This window comes from Bombina bombina, chromosome 7 (genome assembly GCF_027579735.1).
Source record: "Bombina bombina isolate aBomBom1 chromosome 7, aBomBom1.pri, whole genome shotgun sequence".
Taxonomy (NCBI): domain Eukaryota; kingdom Metazoa; phylum Chordata; class Amphibia; order Anura; family Bombinatoridae; genus Bombina; species Bombina bombina.
In genome coordinates this window covers 125,432,234-125,456,538 of record NC_069505.1, presented here as the reverse complement: position 1 = coordinate 125,456,538, position 24,305 = coordinate 125,432,234, and the positions used below count along the sequence as shown (strand labels likewise).

The 24,305-nt window shown below is 37.1% G+C and overlaps 1 protein-coding gene across 1 annotated transcript in view; it reads left to right on the top strand.

Moving 5' to 3' along the window:
• KIAA1549L (KIAA1549 like) overlaps window positions 1-24,305 on the top strand; it is a 316,552-nt gene that overhangs the window by 152,462 nt on the left and 139,785 nt on the right. Inside the window, exons 9-13 of the mRNA XM_053689305.1 lie at window positions 5,190-5,361; window positions 9,959-10,122; window positions 11,429-11,604; window positions 19,752-19,879; window positions 23,133-23,159. Coding sequence (XP_053545280.1) covers window positions 5,190-5,361; window positions 9,959-10,122; window positions 11,429-11,604; window positions 19,752-19,879; window positions 23,133-23,159 — 667 coding nt within the window. The remainder of the gene's footprint in view (window positions 1-5,189; window positions 5,362-9,958; window positions 10,123-11,428; window positions 11,605-19,751; window positions 19,880-23,132; window positions 23,160-24,305) is intronic.

Below are 24,305 nucleotides of genomic sequence, written 5' to 3'. Positions count from 1 at the left end.
CAGGCTGCAGGGTGTGCAGAGGGGTAATTGAATTGCAACCTGGGACAGTGATCCTGGACAGGACTATTCATGTTCCTCCCTGCAGCATGTGTAACTCTTAAATGTCCAGGAAAAAATGGCTGAGGTAGCAACCCTAGGTGTAGCACTCGTATTACAAGTTGACAGTAAACACGATCGTTTGATTTAGAAATATATGTAGTTTTCATAGGTAAAAAACAAACAAACAAAGGCTCTATTTTTTTTTTTTAATGGAGTGATAGCAAAAATACTAACTATTTTTCTCTGAAATTCCCGGTAGCGAAGGCGTTAAATCAAATTTAATGTAAGAAGAAACAGATTGTATTAAAAAAAAAGCAAACAAGTTACTTATTTTCTTGCAAAATATAAGAACTTTTTTTCATTGTAGCCAGTCAGCGAGATGAGAGAGCTGACATGTTGATAATTTAAGTTGCATTCTGCCTCTTCTGAGCATGGGAAAAAAGACTTCCTATTTCTCTAGCACTTGCCAGATTCTGAGTTGCGTGCTAACAGTTACGCACAGTGCGAAAATGTGTGTAGCTAGGGTTGCCACCTCACCCATGTTTTCCTGGACACTTATGAGTTACACAGGCTGCAGGGTGTGCAGAGGGGTAATTGAATTGCAACCTGGGACAGTGATCCTGGACAGGACTATTCATGTTCCTCCCTGCAGCATGTGTAACTCTTAAATGTCCAGGAAAAAATGGCTGAGGTAGCAACCCTAGGTGTAGCACTCGTATTACAAGTTGACAGTAAACACGATCGTTTGATTGCAATTGAAGTTAGCACGCATCAGGATAGCGTGTCCTCAGAGCTCTGGTTAACTGTTTTGTGAAACAAAAAATTGTCACAAAAAAAAATACATTACAATGCAAAGTTACACTCATAATAACACTATCTAATGAAATATATATATTTTAAAAATTGCACAAAAGAGTTATACGGGCTCAAAGATATGAGGTCTCAGGTATTAGAGAAAAAAGGCAGGCAAAGGGCTTTAACATCAATATACATATGTTTGTGTGTGTATGTATGTGTATATATATATATATATATATATATATATATTATCACACAAAAGTGAGTACACCCCTCACATTTTTGTAAATATTTTATTGTATCTTTTCATGTGACAACACTGAAGAAATTACACTTTGCTACAATGTAAAGTAGTGAGTGTACAGCCTGTATAACAATGTAAATTTGCTGTCCCCTCAAAATAACTCAACACACAGCCATTAATGTCTAGACCATTGGCAACAAAAGTGAGTAAATCCCTAAGTGGAAATGTTTAAATTGTGCCCAATTAGCCATTTTGCCTCCCCGGTGTCATGTGACTCGTTAGTGTTACAAGGTCTCAGGTGTGAAAGGGGAGCAAGTGTGTTAAATTTGGTGTTATCGCTCCCACACTCTCTCATACTGGTCACTGGAAGTTCAACATGGCACCTCGTGGCAAAAAACTCTCTGAGGATCTGAAAAAAAGAATTGTTGTTCTACATAAAGATGGCCTAGGCTATAAGAAGATTGCCAAGACCCTAAAACTGAGCTGCAGCATGGTGGGCAATACCATACAGTGGTTTCACAGGACAGGTTCCACTCAAAATAGGCCTCACCATGGTCGACCAAAGAAGTTGAGTGCATGTGCTCAGCGCCATATCCAGAGGTTGTCTTTGGGAAATAGACGTATGAGTGCTGCCAGCATTTCTGCAGAGGTTGAAGGGGTGGGATCTCAGCCTGTCATTGCTCAGACCATATGCCGCACACTGCATCAAATTGGTCTGCATGGCTGTAGTCCCAGAAGGAAGCCACTTCTAAAGTTGATGCACAACAAAGTCTGTAAACAGTTTGCTGAAGACAAACAGACTAAGGACATGGATTACTGAAACCATGTCCTGTGGTCCAAAGAGACCAAGATAAACTTATTTGGTTCAGATGACTTCAAGCGTGTGTGGTGGCAACCAGGTGAGGAATACAAAGACAAGTGTGTCTTGCCTACAGTCAAGCATGGTGGTGGGAGTGTCATGGTCTGGACCTGCATCAGTGCTGCCGGCACTGGGAAGCTACAGTTCATTGAGGGAACCATGAATGCCAACATGTACTGTGGCATACTGAAGCAGAGCATGATCCCCTCCCTTCGGAGGCTGGGCCGCAGGGTAGTATTCCAACATGATAACAACCCCAAACACACCTCCAAGACGACCACTGCCTTGCTAAAGAAGCTGAGGGCAAAGGTGAGGGACTAACCAAGCATGTCTCCAGACCTAAACCCTATTGAGCATCTGCAGGGCATCCTCAAATGGAAGGTTGGTGAGCGCAAGGTCTATAACATCCACCAGCTTGGAGGAGTGAAAGAAGACTCCAGTTGCAACCTGCGAAGCTCTGGTGAACTCCATGCCCAAGAGGGTTAAGGCAGTGCTGGAAAATAATGGTGGCCACACAAAATATTGACACTTTGGGCCCAGTTTGGACATTTCCACTTAGGGGTGTACTCACTTTTGTTGCCAACAGACATTAATAGCTGTGTGTTGAGTTATTTTGAGGGGACAGCAAATTTACACTGATATACAGGCTGTACACTCACTACTTTACATTTACAAAAATGTGAGGGGTGTACTCACTTTTGTTAGATACTGTATATATGTGTTTTTATATGTATTTACCAACATATATACACATATAAACACATAAATACATACGTACATACATATAGACGTATATAAGTGCACTGGAGCCCTTTGCTGTCAAGTAGATGAAAACATGAAAAAGCATAATTATGCAATATTCATATTCAATAAAGTGTTATACTGTATATTTACTATAAATATTTCACATTCAAATGTTCTGCACATAGGGGAATATTTTCTAAGTATTTATAAATACAGGTGAAACTCGAAAAATTTGAATATCGTGCAAAAGTTCATTTATTTCACTAATGCAACTTAAAAGGTGAAACTAATATATGAAATAGACTCATTACATGCAAAGAAAGATAGTTCAAGCAGTGATTTGTCATAATTGTGATGATTATGGCTTACAGCTCATGAAAACCCCAAATCCACAATCTCAGAAAATTAGAATATTACATGCAATCAATAAAACAAGGATTGTACATAGAACAATATCAGACCTCTGAAAAGTATAAGCATGCATACTGTATGTACTCAGTACTTGGTTTGGGCCCCTTTTGCAGCAATTACTGCCTCAATGCGTGGCATGGATGCTATCAGCCTGTGGCACTGCTGAGGTGTTATGGAAGACCAGGATGCTTCAATAGCGGCCTTCAGCTCTTCTGCATTGTTCGGTCTCATGTCTCTCATCTTTCTCTTGGCAATGCCCCATAGATTCTCTATGGGGTTCAGGTCAGGCGAGTTTGCTGGCCAATCAAGCACAGTAATCCCACGGTCATTAAACCAGGTTTTGGTGCTTTTGGCAGTGTGGGCAGGTGCCAAGTCATGCTGGAAAATGAAGTCAGCATCCACATAGAGCTTGTCTGCGGAAGGAAGCATGAAGTGCTCCAAAATCTCCTGGTAGATGGCTGCGTTGACCTTGGACTTAATGAAGCACAGTGGACCAACACCAGCAGATGACATGGCTGCCCAAATCAACACAGACTGTGGAAACTTCATACTGGACTTCAAGCATCTTGCAGTGTGTGCCTCTCCATTCTTCCTCCATACTCTGGGTCCTTGGTTTCCAAATGAGATGCAAAATTTGCTCTCATCAGAAAAGAGGACTTTGGACCACTGAGCAACATACCAGGTCTGTTTTTCTTTAGCCCAGGTAAGACGCTTCTGACGTTTGTTGTTCAGGAGTGGCTTGACAAGAGGAATACGACATTTGATCCGTCTGTGTGTGGTGGCTCTTGATGCAGTCCACTCCTTGTGAAAGTCCCCAACACTTTTGAATGGCTTTTTCCTGACAATCCTCTCCAGGCTGCGGTCATCCCTGCTGCTTGTGCACCTTTTTCTTCCACACTTTTCCCTTCCACATAACTTTCTATTAATGTGCTTTGATACAGCACTTTGGGAACATCCAACTTTTTTGCAATTACCTTTTGAGGCTTTCCCTCCTTATGGAGGGTGTCAATGATGGTTTTCTGCACAACTGTCTGGTCAGCAGTCTTTCCCATGATTGTGATTCCTACTGAACCAGACTGAGAGACCATTTAAAGGCTCAGGAACCCTTTACAGGTGTTATGGCTTAATTAGCTGATTAGAGTGGGACACTTTGAGCCTAGAATATTGCACCTTTTCACAATATTCACATTTTCTGAGATTGCTGATTTTGGGTTTTCATGAACTGTAAGCCATAATCATCACAATTATGACAAATTACGGCTTGAACTATCTTGCTTTGCATGTAATGAGTATATCTCATATATTAGTTTCACCTTTTAAGTTGCATTAGTGAAATAAATGAACTTTTGCACGATATTCAAATTTTTCGAGTTTCACCTGTAAATATATATATACTTTGCAAAAAAACATCAGATACATGTAGAAATATGTGTTTATAAATAAATAGAAGATATTTTGCTATAGAACATTGGAATGTGAAATATTTATATTTTCATGTCTGTATAGCGCACTTGAGAATATGTGTGCGAGTAGGGTGTTATATCCTAACTTTGGCTTTTTGCGTGCATCTGGTTAGAATGCGAGCAAAGGAAAATCTTTTCCTTTCAACTTGTAATACGAGTATTATACGACGCGTGCAAAAAGCTTACTTTTAGTGAAGTTAGCACGTGAGCGTTAAATACAGCTCCACTTGTAAATTGCTGTAAAAGATTTTTGACATCAAGCTAGATATGCTTTCTTTTAGATACCCCAGCCTTCTTGTAGGGCTGTGACAAGAAGTAACGGACACTGCAAAATAAAGTTTAAAAAACAAGAAATAAAAGGCTGTTTTTTTTTAAATGATGAATAAGCAGTGCAACAATTTCTATAAAATATAACCCACTGTTTAGTGCTTTAATTATTACAACAATAAAACAGTTTTATATCCCTTTAAGGCACCTTTTTTTTTGACCAATAGCTTGCCAAGAAAACTTTAAATGGCCCTGTTGCAAGCTTGATTAGGCTATGAAGTCCGGATATTAGAACCCATGAAGATTGTCCTGTATCAACATCCTGGATTATATATGCTAATTGGATGTGGTTTTTGATTTACAGATGGTAAAAATGCTGCGATTGACAGGTGCAAACAAAGCAGCAGAACTTACTTATTATGCGCTGAAGGACGGACAAGCACTACCCGGAACAGTGGCTGCAAAACAGCTAAGCACCATTGATCCACAGACCATGGCTCTAACTCTGGGCTATATTGTGCGGGTTCAAGCTGAATGTAAGAACATTTCATTTTTTTATTTGACTGTTTTCTTTTTTGGTTTGTGAAGGGACATAAGATCTTTTACCTTTGTATTGAAAGTGATGGAGGAAAAGGTTCAAAGCAAGACGAGAATAGGAAAGCAAAAATAAAGCCATATGTAACCCCCAAAATGTTCCTTTCAGGATTCAGAGTATGCAATTTTAAACAATTTTCTTATTTACTACTATTGTCAAATGTTCTTTGTCTCTTGGTATCTTTTGTTGAAAAACAGGGATGTATGCTCAGGAGCGTGACTCTGTCTGGAGCACTATATGGCAGCAGTTTAGCAAGAATATTATCTATTTGAAAGAGCACTATATGGCAGCACTATGTCCTGACATGCAGTGCTCCAGACACCTGTAGATTTGATAATAGAAGTAGATTTGAAACTTTTTATAACTTGTATGCTCTTTCTAAATCAGAATATTTGTTTGTTTGTTTGTTTTTGCGGGGGTCATATCCCTTTAAAGTATCTTTTTGCTGATGCTTAGGCATTCTCTGATCTCTTGTTCTGGGTCCAATGACTTCTAAAAACCACATAAATTGTTATTAATGATCAGCATTACCATGCTCCAGATATTTACATTTTATCTCCAGATACTGTTTTTTTACCTTCTCCTAAAAGTTGGAGACAGGATATATAAATTAAAAATTTACTGTCAGCCAGATTACGAGTTTTGTGTTATGGCTGCTCGCTAATTTCTTGTACGTTATTTTCACCGCTCACCTTTCATAGCGCTGCTATTACAGGTTTACAAAAAGCAAGCTTGTACGGGCGATATGGTTGCGTTGAGCTCCATACCTCACCCAAATACAAGCGCTGCTTTGACGTGCTCGTGCACGATTTCCCCATAGACATCAATGGGGAGAGCAGTCAAAAAAAAAAGCCTCGCACCTGCAATCGCGGAAACAAAAGCTCCGTAACGCAGCCCCATTGATGTCTATGGGGAAAGAAAAAGATACCTTTAAACCTAACACCCTAACATAAACCCCATGTCTAAACACCCCTAATCTACTGCCCCCGACATCGCCGCCACCTACATAAAACTATTAACCACTAATCTGCCACCCTTAACATCACCGCCACATAAATAAAAAACAGTATTTAAAGATTATTAACCCCTAATCGGCCGGCCGGCCACACCACCGCTATAATAAACCTATTAACCCCAAAACCTAACCCTAACGTAACCCTAACACCCCCCTAACTTAAATATAATTAAAATAAATCTAAATAAAACTTACAATTATTACCTAAATAATTCTTATTCAAACTAAATATTTACCTGTAAAATAAAACCTAAGCTAGCTACAAAATAACTAATAGTTACATTGTATCTATCTTAGGTTTTATTTTTATTTCACAGGTAAGTTTGTATTTATTTTAACTAGGTATTTACTAGCTACCTAGTTAAAATAAATACAAATTTACCTGTGAAATAAAACCTAAACTGAGTTACACTAACACCTAACCTTACACTACAATTAAATAAATTACATTAATAAAAAACATGTATCTAAATTACAAAAAACAAACACTAAATTACACAAAATAAAAAACGAAATTATAAAAAATAAAAAAGAATTACTCCTAATCTAATAGCCCTATAAAAATAAAAAAAAGCCCCCCCAAAATAAAAAAACCCTAGCCTACACTAAACTGCCAATGGCCCATAAAAGGGCATTTTGCAGGGCATTGCCCCAAAGAAATCAGCTCTTAAACCTGTAAAAAAAATACATACACCCCCCAACAGTAAAACCCACCACCCACCCAACCAAACCCCCCAAATTTAGGGTAATTTAGTGTTTATTTTTTTGTAATTTAGATAAATGTATTGTATTAATTTAATTTAATTTATTTTATTGTAATGTTATGTTTTAATGTAAGGTAGCTTAGGTGTTATTTTACAGGTAAGTTTGTATTTATTTTAGCTAGGTAGTTGGAAAATAGTTAATAACTATTTACTAACTAGTCTACCTAGTTAAAATAAATACAAACTTACCTGTGAAATAAAAATAAAACCTAAGATAGATACAATATAACTATTAGTTATATTGTAGATATCTTAGGTTTTATTTTACAGGTAAGTATTTAGTTTTAAATAGGAATTATTTAGGTAATAATTGTAAATTTAATTTAGATTTATTTTAATTATATTTAAGTTAGGGTTACGTTAGGTTTAGGGGTTAATAGGTTTATTATAGTGGCGGTGTGGGCGGACGGCAGATTACGGGTTAATAATATTTAAATAGTGTTTACGATGCGGGAGGGCGGCGGTTTAGGGGTTAATAGGGTTATTATAGTGGTGACAATGTCAGGAAGCGTCGGAATAGGGGTTAATACATTTTTTCAGTGGTGGCGATGTCTGGAGCGGCAGATTAGGGGTTAATAATTTTATTATAGTGTTTGCGATGTGGGAGGGCCTCGGTTTAGGGGTTAATAGGTAGTTTATGGGTGTTAGTGTACTTTTTAACACTTTAGTTATGAGTTTTATGTTAGCATAAAACTCATAACTACTGACTTTAGATGACGGTACAGATCTTGTCATTTTAGGCTGTACCGCTCACTTTTTGGCCTCACAGCAAAACTTGTAATACCGGCGCTATGGAAGTCCCATTGAAAAAGGACTTTTCTTAAAGTGCGTTACTGACGTTACGTGATGGCCAAAAAAGTGTGTGCAACAGCTATTCTGACAAGACTTGTAATAGCGGCGTTAGGGAAAAAGCATTGTTATGGGCCATAACGATACTTTTTCACTCATAACGCCAAACTCGTAATCTAACTGTGTGATTTTTAACTAAAGGAAATATAGATTTTACAGGAATATAATATGCTTCCTTTCAAGGGTGAAGAAGGTTCTAAAATTTTGGATATTAATAAGTGACTATTACATAATTTAGGATTTATTTAAAGGGACATTAAACTGCTGGGTACAACTGTAGTAACAGGTTTACTATTTACTATGCTATTGTTTTTCCTCCTCTTTCTGTATCTCTCTTCAATTTTATTCACTTTTCTTAACACTTCAAAAGTGCTGTTTATTGAAGTTCTGCATCTTCAAACTGGGCACCGCCATCTTGGAAGTTAAGCATTGTTGTTCCCTATGACAGAAATGGTGCACATTCATCACAGATCAGTGACATTGTTGTCTTCTTGACAAGCCATATCATGCACCTCAGTTTAGAGTGGACAATACAGTGAGGGAGCTGTACATTTTTGCAGTGGCCGCATTTCTCTGTGTTATTCCTGAGGGCTTATTTATATATGTTATGTATTTGTAACTTTTAGACTGAGTAAAAAAAACTTGCAAAATTGTAACTCCTCTGCTTTCTATTGTGTGAGGTAATCTAAAGTGCAAGGTAAAGCTGTCAAAAAGCCAGCAACATTACTGATCTGTCAAAGTGCACTGCTTCTGTCACAGGATGCAACAATATGTGCGTACAAAGATGGCGGCACACTGTTTAAAAATGCAGAGCTTTACTAACTGGCTTCTGTAATAGGTTAAAGTAAGAGAGTTGGTTTTAGAGAGCTGCAAGTATTAGAGGAAAACCAATAGCATGAGTAGTAACCATGCTACTGTAGTCTGTTGTTATACTCAGTGGTTTAATGTCCCTTTAATACCAGCTATGTCTTGTGACTACCTTGATATATTTTATATATGCCTATAATATAATATACATATATGTGTTTTTGATTGGCTTATGATACACATGATACAGGGGGCAGGGAAAATCGAAGTAACTTGGAAATTTGTTAGAACAAAAATCTACTACTACTCATTTAAAAATCAAACTAAGCATGATTGCATTGTCTTTTTATTTTATTTTTTTCACCCGCGCGTAAACTTCTTCTCCCCATAGATTTCAATAGAGTGCACTTTAAAAAAAAAAAACCACCTAACTTATTGCGTATATACACATTGTAGCCCTTTCTAGTCAAATACCTTGTCATATATCATATACTTTTAACCCTTATAAAATGATTTTATTAATATTGATGTGACTATATTTTTTATCAGAAACTGTATATATGAACGTAACAATTTATTTAAATGTATTCATATTGTGTTTGGTACACATTTTCTACCCCTTACACTTTACGCTAGGTCTTCAGTCACGCTAACTCGACGAGCACAAGTTCTATTTACTTTTCAACTTGTAATACGCATGCAAGTTAGCGCGGTTGTGATATTGCTTATAACTGTAGCACACCACTTGTAATCTATATTTTTTTTTAAAGAAATGTTGTGTTCAAAGAAAGAAACTATGAGCAGTTTGGAATTGTTTCACCCTCGATTATAAATCTGTGTGACAATCTAGGCTAAGGGCTGTGATGCAGCATGGTGTGTGAATACCATAGTTGAGAATAAGTTTTAAGCATTAGATTTAAATTATTTTGTTAAACTACATAATATTAGTGACCATATATAGATTGTCAAACTATAGAATAATAAAATTTAATTGTATTTGTATTGTTACTTGATCCAGAGAATAGAGAAGCAAACTAACAAGTTATTTATGAATTTGTGGTATGATTAAGGTCAAATTGACGTCATTTTGTTTCCTTTTAAAGCTGTCGTAAATATCCCTCCAAACAACTTATGGATCATTGCTGCCGTGCTAGCCCCTATTGCCGTAGTTACAGTTATAATTATCATTATAACCGTGGTTCTGTGCCGAAAAAACAAGAGCGACTTTAAGTCAGAGAACATCTCCAGCATTCCTCCGAGGACCAAGGTAAAACTCCCTGGTTCAGTAATGAATAGAATTCATGTTACTTGCAGACAAGTCTATTTGTTTCCAGTAATGTATTATTATTATTTTTTTCTGTATTCTATTATGTACCAATAAAGTTATTGATACTGATTGCAGTTTTTATTGCAGCCAATAATTCATGTATCAGTATGTAAAAGATTTGTATCTGTAATATGAATGTTTGACAACAGGGCTGCTTGCTCAATTAATTTTCTATTCAAGAATGTAGTGTTTATAGAGCAATAAAGATTATTAATAGAAAGTATGTTTATGTGAAGGCTGCAATTGTTATATTAGCACCTATTGCCAAAATGATCAGCTTAATTTGTATTCAGTTTAATGTCTAAGAAGAAAGTGTAATTAACTTAAATCATGAAACTTTAATTTTGACTTTAGTGGCCATTTAACCCCTTAAGCCAAATGCTTCACACAGTTATTTGCCCAGCATACTGCATTATACCATAGTACCTGAGTCCAGCACTTTGGCTTTCAGCTTTGACAGCAGAGACTGCAGTTGAGGACAGACTGAAACTGTCTTTACATAGTAAGGGAGCACTGATCCTGCTCCCTTACCATATGAAGGTAGATCGGCAATGTCATTGTCTGTATCTGGTACAGTGGGAGGTTTGGGATGAAAGGATGGGAAAGAAGGGAAGATTTTCCAAAGCTACAGAACATTTTTTTTGGTAGGGGATAGGGAGGATTGGATCCCTACAGAAAAGGGGAAATTTAGATGGGGCAGCAATCGATTGAAGGGGGAATTAGGAAGGGTGAGGGGAAAATGATAAATACATTAAATAAAATTAAAAAAAAACACAAACCCTCCCCCCCAACTGCACACTTGCATACTGCCGATACTAACAAAGATGGTGGCACAGTATGCAATTAGGAGAAGGGAGGGTAGAGAGTTGTGTATGAAGGATCCCAACTTTTTTGTTGTTGTTAATTTTAACATATGTTTTTTTTATTCTGAGAATAAATAGCTTGTTGAAACTGTCATCTACTGAGAGCTCTTTTTATGTGCTTCCTCCCCCCAAAAAAATATATATAGATTTTATATGAAAATCAAAAAACAAAGGCTCTATTTCTGTGTAAATTAAGTGATGGGAAAATGTTACAAAATTCTCTGGTACTTTGGGCAAGTTTTCTCAGAAATTCCAGGTAGCGAAGGGTTTAATATCAATTATAGTGTAAGTATTGTATTTATGATGCTATCTCCTAAATTTTAGCAATAAGATTGTCAAGATCTAAAGATATTTATTTTGTATCCATATGCACATTCAAACAGCCAGTTCAAGGCTTTGATTACGCTAAACAGCACCTCGGACAACAAGGAGGCGATGAGGAGGCACTACCAGTTACCCAAGAGACTGTGGTCCCATCTCTTAATTTGTCACAGGAAAGGGACAGTACAAAAGATGGTAGCACTGAAAAAATGCTCAAATCTTCAGAAACAAGAAAGAGGTATGTACTCAGGTATGCATCCATATACTGTGTGACCTATTCTATAAAAACTGTTACACTATAAACTAAGCATTATTATTATAGGTTATTTGTAGAGCGCCAACAGATTCTGCAGCGCTATAAACAAAGGGGGAGTACAACAAAAGAATTATAGGGATCAAATGCCCTGCCAAGAGTCGCACTGTTGTAGTCAGCTCTTAAGAAGGTAATCTACAAAGAGCTGGACTCTTAGGCTTACATGCTAAGGGGGTTCAGGGGATAGCAATGGAGGAGTAGAACTGGTATAAAGTAAGGTTAGCGTAGGTTGTATGCATCCCTGAACAGTAGAGTCTTTAGGGAGTGCTTTAGGGAGTCTTTAGGGAGCATCTGTAGACTAAACTCTTATTTCAGTTCTTTTGGCAAACTATATATATATATATATATATATATATATATATATATATATATATATATATATATATATATATATATATATATACACTTACACATATACACAAAGCACATAGAAAGTCTAGCACTCTCTTGCAAGCGCACAGCTAAATTAAAAGCAAAATGGAAGAGTTAGTTAAAGTATTTGGCCAAGTGGTGATATCCCAGGACCACGTCAAGGTATCTTCCTTCATGGGTCCCTAACATACAGCCACACAATGCATGCCTTCAACCAAAAAATCTAAGATACAAAAAGGGTGATGCATGCCTTTTGTAGTTTACCTAGACACATACAAAACACGAAAATAGACTGCACTTTCAAACCAGACTGGGTGCACAGCTCTCAGTGACTGAGAAAATTACAACTAAACATGTTAACACAAGACATAGAAAGCCTGGCACTCTCTTACAAGCACCCAGCTATATTAACCAAAATGGAAGAGTGCATTGCCCCCCCTACGTATTCCCATGGTGCTGACTCCTGCATAACTGCACAGGAGTGAGTACCATGTTCTATACGGCACACATGAACTAGCACTTTCTAGCTGTGAAAAACTATCAAAATGCTTTGAGAGGCGGCTTTCAATGGCTTAGAAATTAGCATATGAGCCTACCTAGGTTTTGCTTTCAAAAAAGAATATCAAGTGAATACAGCAAATGTGATAATAAAAATACATTGGAAAGTTGTTTAAAACTTCATGCCCTATCTGAATAATGAAAGCTTTATTTGCCCCTCTTACTCTCATTAGCAGAAGACAGGTTTGTTTTTCTGCTTAGTGAAGCTTATTTCCAGGCGAATAGCAATAAATAAAAAAATAGCAGTCTTGCCTAATTAAAAAACAATCGGCTAGATTACGAGTTTTGCGTTATGAGCGACTCGGTGCTAACTTGCAAGTTATTTCCACCGCTCACCTCCCTATAGCGCTGCTATTACAGGTTTGCAAAAACCCGGAGATAGTAAGCAATATGTGAGCGTTGAGCAAAATTGAGCTCCATACCCCACTCAAATACCAGCGCTGCTTTGAGCTGGTTTTACGTGCTCGTGCACAATTTCCCCATAGACATCAATGGGGAGAGCCGGCTAAAAAAAAGCCTAACACCTGCAATAAAGGAGCGTAAAGCTCCGTAACGCAGCCCCATTGATTCCTATGGGGAAATAAAATTTATGTTTAACACCCTAACATAAACCCTGAGTCTAAACACCCCTAATCTGCCGCCCCCGACATTGCCGACACCTACATTATACTTATTAACCCCTAATCTGCTGCCCCCAATGTCACTGCCACCTACAGTACACTTATTAACCCCTAATCTGCCACCCCTAACATCGACACCACCTACCTATATTTATTAACCCCTAATCTTCCACCCCCAATGTCGCTGCCACTATACTAAAGTTATTAACCCCTAACCCTAACACCTACTAACTTGGACATAATTAAAATAAACTAAATAAAAATTACAATTAATACCTAAATAATTCATATTTAAAACTAAATCTTTAACTATAAAATAAACCCTAACCTAGCTACAATATAACTAATAACAATAGTTACATTGTATCTAGCTTAGGTTTTATTTTTACTTCACAGCTAAGTTTGTATTTATTTTAACTAGGTAGACTAGTTAGTAAATAGTTATTAAGCATTTACTAGCTACCTAGTTAAAATAAATATAAATTTACCTGTAAAATAACACCTAACCTGAGTTACACTAACACCTAACCTTACACTACAATTAAATCAATTACATTAATTAAATAAAATTAACTAAATTACAAAAAACTCCACTAAATTACACAAAATTAAAACGAAATTATTTAATATTTAAACTAATTACATCTAATCTAATATCCCTATCATAATAAAAAAGCCCCCCCCCCCCCAAATAAAAAAAACCCTTGCCTAAACTAAACTGCCAATAGCCCTTAAATGGGCCTTTTGCGGGGCATTTCCCAAAGAAATCAGCTCTTTTACCTGTAAAAAAAATACAAACAACCCCCAACAGTAAAACCCACTACCCACACAACCAAACCCCCCCAAATAAAACCCTATCTAAAAAATCTAAGCTCCCCATTGCCCTGAAAAGGGCATTTAGATGGGCAATGCCCTTAAAAGGGCATTTAGCTCTTTTTCTGTGTCCAAAGTCCCTAATCTAAAAGTAAAATCCATCCAATAAACCCTTAAAAAAACCTAACACTAACCCCCGAAGATCCACTTATAGTTTTTGAAGACAAGGCAAGGCAAGAAGTCCTCAACTAAGCCAGGAGAAGTCTTCATCCAAGCGGCAAGAAGTCATCCTCCAGACGGGCAGAAGTCTTCATCCAGACGGCATCTTCTATCTTCCTTCCGACGCGGAGCGGCTCCATCTTCAAGACATCCGGTGCGGAGCATCCTCTTTTTCCGACGGCTAACGAAGAATGAAGGTTCCTTTAAGGGACATCATCCAAGATGGTGTCCCTTGAATTCCGATTGGCTGATAGATTTCTATCAGCCAATCGGAATTAAAGATGAAAAAATCCTATTGGCTGATGCAATCAGCCAATAGGATTGAGCTTCAATCCTATTGGCTGATCCAATCAGCCAATAAGATTGAGCTTGCATTCTATTGGCTGATTGGAACAGCCAATAGAATGCGAGCTCAATCCTATGGCTGATTGGATCAGCCAATAGGTTTGAAGCTCAATCCTATTGGCTGATTGACTGCATCAGCCAAGAGGATTTTTCCCCTTTAATTCCGATTGGCTGATAGAATTCTATCAGCCAATCAGAATTCAAGGGACGCCATCTAAGATGATGTCCCTTAACCCCTTAATGACAAGTGACGTACCAGGTACGTCCTGCAAAAACTTGCAGTTAGTGACAATGGACGTACCTGGTACGTCACTTGTCTAAGAGAGTGCTGGAAGCGATCGCAATCGCTTCCAGCAGCTCTCAGGGTATTGCAGTGATGCCTCGATATTGAGGCATCCTGCTATACCCTTAGAAAGCATCCGATGCAGAGAGAGCCACTCTGTGGCCCTCTCTGCACCGGTAGCGATGCGGCCGGTTCGTTGGTGGGTGGGAGCGCAACTGGGAGGCGGGTGGGCGGCCCATCGCTACCCGGCATCCGGCTCCTGTTAGTGCAATGTGCACGCCGGGTGCCGGGAGCGTGCGGGGGCGCGCATGCGCGTGCGCGTGCGCGCGCGCGTGCCCGCGATCACCTACCCACACTGACACCAATGAGTGGGAAGAGGGGGGGAAATATATATATATGAGGATCTGGGAGGGGGTTGGGGTATTGTGGGGGGCTGCTACACTACAGAAAAAAAATAAATTAGTAATAAAAAATAATTAAAAACACTTTTTTGGGGGGCAAATTGGGTACTGGCAGACAGCTGCCAGTACCCAAGATGGCGGCAATTAGGTAGGGGAGAGGGTTAGATTGCTGGGGGGGGGGATCATGGAGGTTGGGGCTAAGGCAGGAGTCCATCACAGCTAAAACATTTTATTTTTTTTTATTAAAAAAAATAAAAACTCCTTTTATTTAGTACTGGCAGACTTTCTGCCAGTACTTAAGATGGCGGGGACAATTGTGGGGTGGGGGAGGGAAGAGAACTGTTTGGGAGGGATCAGGGGGTGGGATGTGTCAGGTGGGAGGCTGATCTCTACCCTAAAGCTAAAATTAACCCTGCAAGCTCCCTACAAGCTACCTAATTTAACCCCTTAACTGCTGGGCATAATTTACGTGTGGTGCGCAGCAGCATTTAGCGGCCTTCTACTTACCAAAAAGCAACCACAAAGCCATATAAGTCTGCTATTTCTGAACAAAGGGGATCCCAAAGAAGCATTTACAACCATTTGTGCCTTAATTGCAGAAGCTGTTTGTAAATAATTTCAGTGGGAAACCTAAAGTTTGTGACAAAATTTGTGAAAAAGTGAACTTTTTTTTTATTTGATGACATTTGGCGGTGAAATGGTGGCATGAAATATACCAAAATGGGCCTAGATCAATACTTTGGGTTGTCTTCTAAAAAAAAATATATACATGTCAAGGGATATTCAGGTATTCCTGACAGATATCAGGGTTCCAATGTAACTAGCGCTAATTTTGAAAAAAAGTTGTTTGGAAATAGCAAAGTGCTACTTGTATTTATGGCCCTATAACTTGCAAAAAAAGTAAAGAACATGTAAACATTGGGTATTTCTAAACTCAGGACAAAATTTAGAAACTATTTAGCATAGGTGTTTTTTGGTGATTGTAGATGTGTAACAGATTTTGGGGGTCAAAGTTAGAAAAAGTGTGTTTTTTTCAATTTTTTCCTCATATTTTATATTTTTTTTTATAGGAAATTATAAGATATGATGAAAATAATGGTATCCTTAGAAAGTCCATTTAATGGCGAGAAAAACGGTATATAATATGTATGGGTACAGTAAATGAGTAAGAGGAAAATTACAGCTAAACACAAACACTGCAGAAATGTAAAAATAGCCATTGTCATTAAGGGTAAGAAAATTGAAAAATGGTCCGGTCATTAAGGGGTTAAAGGAACCTTCATTCTTCTTTAGCCGTCGGAAGAAGAGGATGCTCAGCGCCGGATGTCTTGAAGATGGAGCCGCTCCGGCGTCGTAAGGATGAAGATAGAAGATGCCATCTGGATGAAGACTTCTGCCTGTCTGGAGGATGACTTCTTGCCGCTTGGATGAAGACTTCTCCCGTCTTCGTTGAGGATGGATGTATGGATGTCCTGTCTTCAAAAACTGTAAGTGGATCTTCGGGATTTAGTGTTAGGTTTTTTTAAGGGTTTATTGGGTGGGTTTTATTTTTAGATTAGGGACTTTGGGCACAGAAAAAGAGCTAAATGCCCTTTTAAGGGCAATGCCCATCAAAATGCCCTTTTCAGGGCAATGGGGAGCTTAGGTTTTTTAGATAGGGTTTTATTTTGGGGGTTTGGTTGTGTGGGTGGTGGGTTTTACTGTTGAGGGGTTGTTTGTATTTTTTTTTTACAGGTAAAAGAGCTGATTTCTTTGGGGCAATGCCCCACAAAAGGCCCTTTTAAGGGCTATTGGCAGTTTAGTTTAGGTTAGGGTTTTTTTTTTTATTTTGGGGGGCTTTTTTAATTTTGATAGGGCTATTAGATTAGGTGTAATTAGTTTAAATATTGGATAATTTCGTTTTTATTTTGTGTAATTTAGTGTGTTTTTTTTTATTGTAATTTAGTTAATTGTATTTAATTCTTGTTTTTGTTTTTTTAATTGTAGTGTAAGGTTAGGTGTTGGTGTGAGGCAGGTTAGGTTTTATTTTACAGGTAAATTTGTATTTATTTTAACTAGGTAGGAATTAAAAAGTTAATAACTATTTACTAACTATTCTACCTAGTTAAAATAAATACAAACTTGCCTGTGAAATAAATTAAAACCTAAGATAGCTACAATATAACTATTAGTTATATTGTAGCTAGCTTAGGGTTTATTTTATAAGTAAGTATTTAGTTTTAAATAGGAATTATTTAGGTATTAATTGTCATTTTTATTTAGATTTATTTTAATTATGTTAAAGTTAGGGGTGTTAGGGTTAGACTTAGACTTAGGGTTAGGTTTAGAGGTTAATAACTTTAGTATAGTGGCGGCGATTTTGGGGGCAGCAAATTAGGGGTTAATAACAGTAATGTAGGTTGCGGCGATGTTAGGGACAGCATATTAGGGGTTAATATTATTTAACTAGTGTTTGCGATGCAGGAGTACGGCAGTTTAGGGGTTAATATTTGTATTATAGTGTTTGCGATGCGGGAGGGCCTCGGTTTAGGGGTTAATAGTTTATGGGTACTTTTTAGCACTTTAGTTATGAATTTTATGCTACAGCTTTGTAAAACCCATAACTACTGACTTTCAGTTTACGGTATGGATCTTGACGGTATAGGCTATACCGCTCACTTTATGGCCGGGCAGACAAACTCTTAATCCCGGTGCTATGGAAGTCCCATTGAAAAAGAACTTTTTGAAAGCTGCGGTAGTTACATTGTGTTATGGCCAAAAAAGTGTCAGGTGCTGCTAAACCTGCAAGACTCGTAATACCAGCGGTATTGATAAAGAGCCATAACGCTGCTTTTTCACTCATAATGCAGAACTCGTAATCTAGCCGAATTGTAGCAAAGAAGATGTTAAATTGTTTAAAATATGTTTAGATGTTGCTGTTATGTTATTCTATAACAGAAGTGTCTTGTAATTACAAAGGGCTAGATTAAAAGTGGAGCGCTAAATTATTGCGTGCCTGCAAACAGGCATATTTGCCTGTTTGCGGACGCGCGATAATTAACCAGCCATTACAAGTGGCTGTTTATTGCTACCTATCTCTGGTTCATTTTATAAATCTGCCCCAAAATACAGTGTAGTGTATTTTATTAAAAAAATAAAGATAGCACTAGGCACTATTTTGGGGCTAAAGTTGGTGAGAGTACATATATATTTACTAAATGCTGCCCATCGTTGGGCTACTTACCCCTTCCCTGCGCAAGGTTCTGATGCTGTCTCTGACAACATCAGAATGAGGCTCCCATAAGAGCCTATGGAACCACACTCTCGTGAGCGCAATGCTTCCCAGCAATGTGAAAATGAGGTTGCGTTCGCATTGCTGTTGACTTGTAATACTAGCGCACATTAGCGTGCACTGGTATTACATAGTGGAGCACAAATATCGCTTTCTTGAAAGTGATATTAAGCTCTCCACTTGTAATCTGGCCCCTAGTCTTTACCTTCCCTTTTAAGTTAGAAAATTAATAGTTTACCAATTCTAAGAACTTATAGGGCACATAGTAGGCTTTACAAGCCTAACCCCGCCCCATAACTGTCTCTAACTGGAGATGATACAATAAAAAATACAACAGAGATTTTGTTAACATAATGAGCATGTCTATCTTTGTATACTACAGTATCAGGATTTGCTCTTCTAAATAAGGCAAGTGGCAGGTGGAATTTGGCGATTGAAAAAAAATTCAGCAAATAAGGTTACAAATATTTTTAAAATCACCCAGTATGTTACTTTATTGCAATTCTACAAAGGTGTTAACGGTCCCTTTAAAGGTAAATTATTTACTGTTTGCGTGATTGTATATGATTATATATATGTATACTGTACCTTTAACTATAGTGAGTGTGCATCACTGATCAAAAATGTGCCAAAATAGCCTTTATAAATATATATAAGTTCAAGATTTCTTTCCCTTTGACTGTACCATGAGGAATGTTCCTATCTGAAAAACTACATAAATAAGACCTTGTGTTGAAGGATTTACGTTATACCAGATGTAGACTTTTTTTTATATATTTGTATCCAGATGCTGGTTACTCCCTGATCATTCCTATATGATGCACATAAGAAATATGCAGCAGGTGCCAAATTACAGATAACAGAGGGTTCACTAGTAGTTTATCAGCTTCAGTGTTCCAGTAATATAACCTCAGGCCATGGGTTTGTATTATAACAAGCTATTTTATTTTTTTAGTATAGTACATTTTATCTAGCCAATATTTTTTTGAGATGGATCAATTAAAAAGGACTGTGTTAAAGAAATGTGACATGAATAAAATAGGCTGTGTTCATGTGCTAGATTTCAGAGTTTTCAGTGTTAAATTGTATCAAAGAAAAATATGACCCAGCATTTTCTCCTTCCCCCAAATCCTGACATTTACATTTTGTGCCACCCTATAACTTGTCTGTGTTGCTATGGTAACCCACAGCCGATCGCCCTGTGAGAACGGTTCGGTCATCAGTAACGAATCAGAAGACAGCAGCTCAGACAGGAGCAGCCCCCACCCAGTAATATCTCAGCACCGAGTGTCAAAGGAGGAGGCAGCAAAGCGTAACGGTGAGGACCTGCGTGCTTCATCACTTAGCAGATCACTGGTTCACAGCATATGTTTTAATAGTGCCCAATCAGATTTGATTTGAGCAACATAATATCATTCTTTGCTATAAAAGATTGCCTATATGGCAAAATGTGTGTTAACCCTTACTGCTGAAGAAGTCATGTACATTTTCTCTTTAGTTTTGCTCAAAGGCATGTCTCTTTATATAGTAACTCATACCCCAAGTGCAGGCTCTGAATTGCACTGCTTGGTATTGTATATGCAATGTAAGAAAATAATTATTGAAAGGTAAACCTACATCACTTGAACAGCCAAATTACTCACCAGTAGCACTTTCTTAATCAGATTCAGTCAGCCAAATAAACCTTTTTTTTTTTCTCCATCTTAAAGATATACTTTAAAATGGAATACATTTTTGATATTGATATTCATCTGCTGAATAAACCTACTTTTTATTAACTGCCTGCAGGCTTGTCATTGCCTAGCAACACAGTTATTGGCCAGTACCTGCATAGCACACACTTTGCACAAGCATTTACAGGCAGTTTTATTTTAAACATAAACAACATTTGCAAGTAATATTTTTAAATATACACCAAGGTATTCTCTTTTTCTTAATTTTACTTGATATATACGAGAAAAACTTTTGTATTATTATTATTATTATTTTTTTTAAGTATTATTGTTTTATTTTCTGGAGTCTTGTCTATTTGTACCAATAGAGCATTGGGCGTTGTCCTTATCAGTCAATGGACAATAGACAGAGCTGAATATCCCATTAATTTCGCTATCAATTTAAATAGCATTACCTTTTCGTGCAGAAATATTTAAGATTTCACATTTTAGCAACATTTATCTTTTGTTCGATATTTTTTATATTTAATGTCTCTTTAATATGTTTAATCATTGTCTTTTCATAAAGATGATTTAAATATTTTAATATGATTAAAACAATCACTTTAAATATTGTAATAATCTGCTGGAGTATATTAAACTGCTTACAAATAGCTCCTTTACCTTTATTTTTTATTTGAAATAGCTGCTTTTTCCTAAGCATGCAATTTTAAACAACTTTCCAATTTATTCTGTTATAAAATGTACTTCATTCACTTTGCATCCTTTATTGTGTGGAGCAGCAATGCACTACTGGGAGCTAGCTGAACACATCGGGTGAGCCAATGACAAGAGGCATATATATGCAGGCAAAATACAGATGGAAGAGTAGCGCAGATCTAAACCCTTAGCTCTTATATACCCTGCTCCCACAGGCATGTTAAAATAGATAGAACAAATGGTGTATAATATAAGAGTGCTGAGCGCTCACAGCGAAAGAGGAAGAGAAAATGGATTAATCTTCAATGACAATATTCACACAAATAACATGAATTATAATTAAAAATAATTTATTCAAATTTACAATGAATAAAAATGTGACCGGTCACAATTTATAAGAATATTCGTAAAACTAGATTATCCCCATGTAAATCTTTTTATAAAACAATGTTGATTAGTGGGGTAATTGGTATCATAAATGGCAATATTGTTGCTCTTACTCCACTAAATGAAAGTTTATAAGTTGCACCACTTTCTCAGGTTTAATGTATCTAAACTGACAGTTGGTTCAAGTGTATCCAAACCTTTAATGGCTCAGTTAGTTGCCAAATACTGTATATCATTTTATTTGGATCAGGGTTACAGTACTTTAATGGAGTACTTTATATCCACGGTTTATGCTCCTGGCGGAAGTTAACAATCCGTTACATGCTCAGACTTTCTGTCTGCTCCACGGGTGTCACTGCCAGCAGGCTGTCTTTTTGATGATACAAGTGATGTGGCTTAGTTTGGATCAGGGTTTCAGTACCTTTATATGTAGTACCTTACATCCACGGCTTGTTATCCTGGCAAATGTTAGCGATCAATTACCTGCTCAGATCCTCTGTCTGTTCCACTTGAACCAACTGTCAGTTTAGATATATTAAACCCGAAAAAGCGGTGCAACTTATAAACTTTCATTTAGTGGAGTAAGAGCAGCAATATTGCCATTTATGATTCCAATTTGCCCACTAATCAACATTTGTTTTATAAATTATTTTTATTTTTAAGTATAATTCATGTTATGTGTGTGAATATTGTCATTGAAGATTAATCCATTTTGCCTTCCTCTTTCGCTGTGAGCGCTCTTATATTATACACCATTTTTTAATTATATGTGCAGCCACCAATTATCAGCTAGCTCCCAGTGGGGCATTGCTGCCCTTTGCTTACCTAGGTATGCTTTTTAACAAAGGATGCTATGAAAACAAATCAAAGAATAGAAGAAAAGTGGAACGTTTTTTAAAATCCCATGATCTATTTGAATCATGAAAGTTTAATTTTTACGGCCCCTTTTTAAACTATTATAATTTTAACAAATAAATCTGCATATTGTTCTCAGACTAATGTTTGCTTTAATACATAATTATATCTGACTTTTACATATAAACGTCTCTTAAAGTTTAAGAAATACAATATTCTTACAATCTGTTTACAATGCTAGGCCTGAACTCACAATTAGCTTAGTAATACTAAGGTTTGGTCCAAAAACAAGGAGGTAGAATGAGAAACTTTTATTATATTTATTAAAAACTTGCAAAAAATACATCACAGGATGGTACCCATAATCCAATGCATTTTGTGCATTGTGATTTGACAAGAGATTACCTCTGGAAAATTAGGTTGATGCTACAAATTCTACAGTGTTGATTCCCTTCAAAGAGCTGAAAGTAATTTCAAACTACAGAACAAAGATCAGATTCTTCCCTTATTGGATCTCGCAAAACCTGTTTTGTTTTTTTACTACCGCTACTATATTTTATATATATACATATATATATATATATATATATATATATATATATATATATATATATATATATATATATATATATATATATATATATATATATATATACACACACATATGTTAAAATTTGTTATGAAATAATAATATAACATATAATATGCTTTAATCGCCACTTCTAACTTTTCATATCAGGGCTATATTATTTTACCAATGTTTTTGTTAGTTTAATTTCATTTTTAATTTATTATTGTTTCATGGCTACTATAATGTATGTCATTTAGAAGCATGATCATGTTTGTATAGTTTGTGAATGTTATCATACAGTCATGGCTTACAGAAATTAAGACACCATTAGCTACATTTGTAATTACTGTGTCATTTTGCATTTTATTTTGTTTTTCATCATTTAGGTTTAACCAAAAAAACACGAAAAATTGGTAAGAATTTCCTTACTTTATTTACATTGATCCTTTTACTAACACATAGCAAGCTATGTAAACCAAGACTCATATTTAATACAGCCAGCTCTGTCTGCAACCAAATAATTAATATCTCTTTAGCCGTCAGAGGTATTTTCTATGTCAATTACCAATGTTTACCTGTTTGGTTGAAGGGACAGTGGAGGTTGTATACAAGAGGCATACAGAGGATTAACTCATTGTGAGTCAACACAGTCGACATTGTACTCAAATATTTTCTGTCGTCCATATGAAAGAGAAACATTCAGTTATATATATATATATATATATATATATATATATATATACACTGTGTGCAGAATTATTAGGCAAATTAGTATTTTGACCACATCATCCTCTTTATGCATGTTGTCTTACTCCAAGCTGTATAGGCTCGAAAGCCTACTACCAATTAAGCATATTAGGTGATGTGCATCTCTGTAATGAGAAGGGGTGTGGTCTAATGACATCAGCACCCTATATCAGGTGTGCATAATTATTAGGCAACTTCCTTTCCTTTGGCAAAATGGGTCAAAAGAAGGACTTGACAGGCTCAGAAAAGTCAAAAATAGTGAGATATCTTGCAGAGGGATGCAGCACTCTTCTGAAGCGTGATCATCGAACAATCAAGCGTTTCATTCAAAATAGTCAACAGGGTCGCAAGAAGCGTGTGGAAAAACCAAGGCGCAAAATAACTGCCCATGAACTGAGAAAAGTCAAGCGTGCAGCTGCCAAGATGCCACTTGCCACCAGTTTGGCCATATTTCAGAGCTGCAACATCACTGGAGTGCCCAAAAGCACAAGGTGTGCAATACTCAGAGACATGGCCAAGGTAAGAAAGGCTGAAAGACGACCACCACTGAACAAGACACACAAGCTGAAACGTCAAGACTGGGCCAAGAAATATCTCAAGACTGATTTTTCTAAGGTTTTATGGACTGATGAAATGAGAGTGAGTCTTGATGGGCCAGATGGATGGGCCCGTGGCTGGATTGGTAAAGGGCAGAGAGCTCCAGTCCGACTCAGACGCCAGCAAGGTGGAGGTGGAGTACTGGTTTGGGCTGGTATCATCAAAGATGAGCTTGTGGGGCCTTTTCGGGTTGAGGATGGAGTCAAGCTCAACTC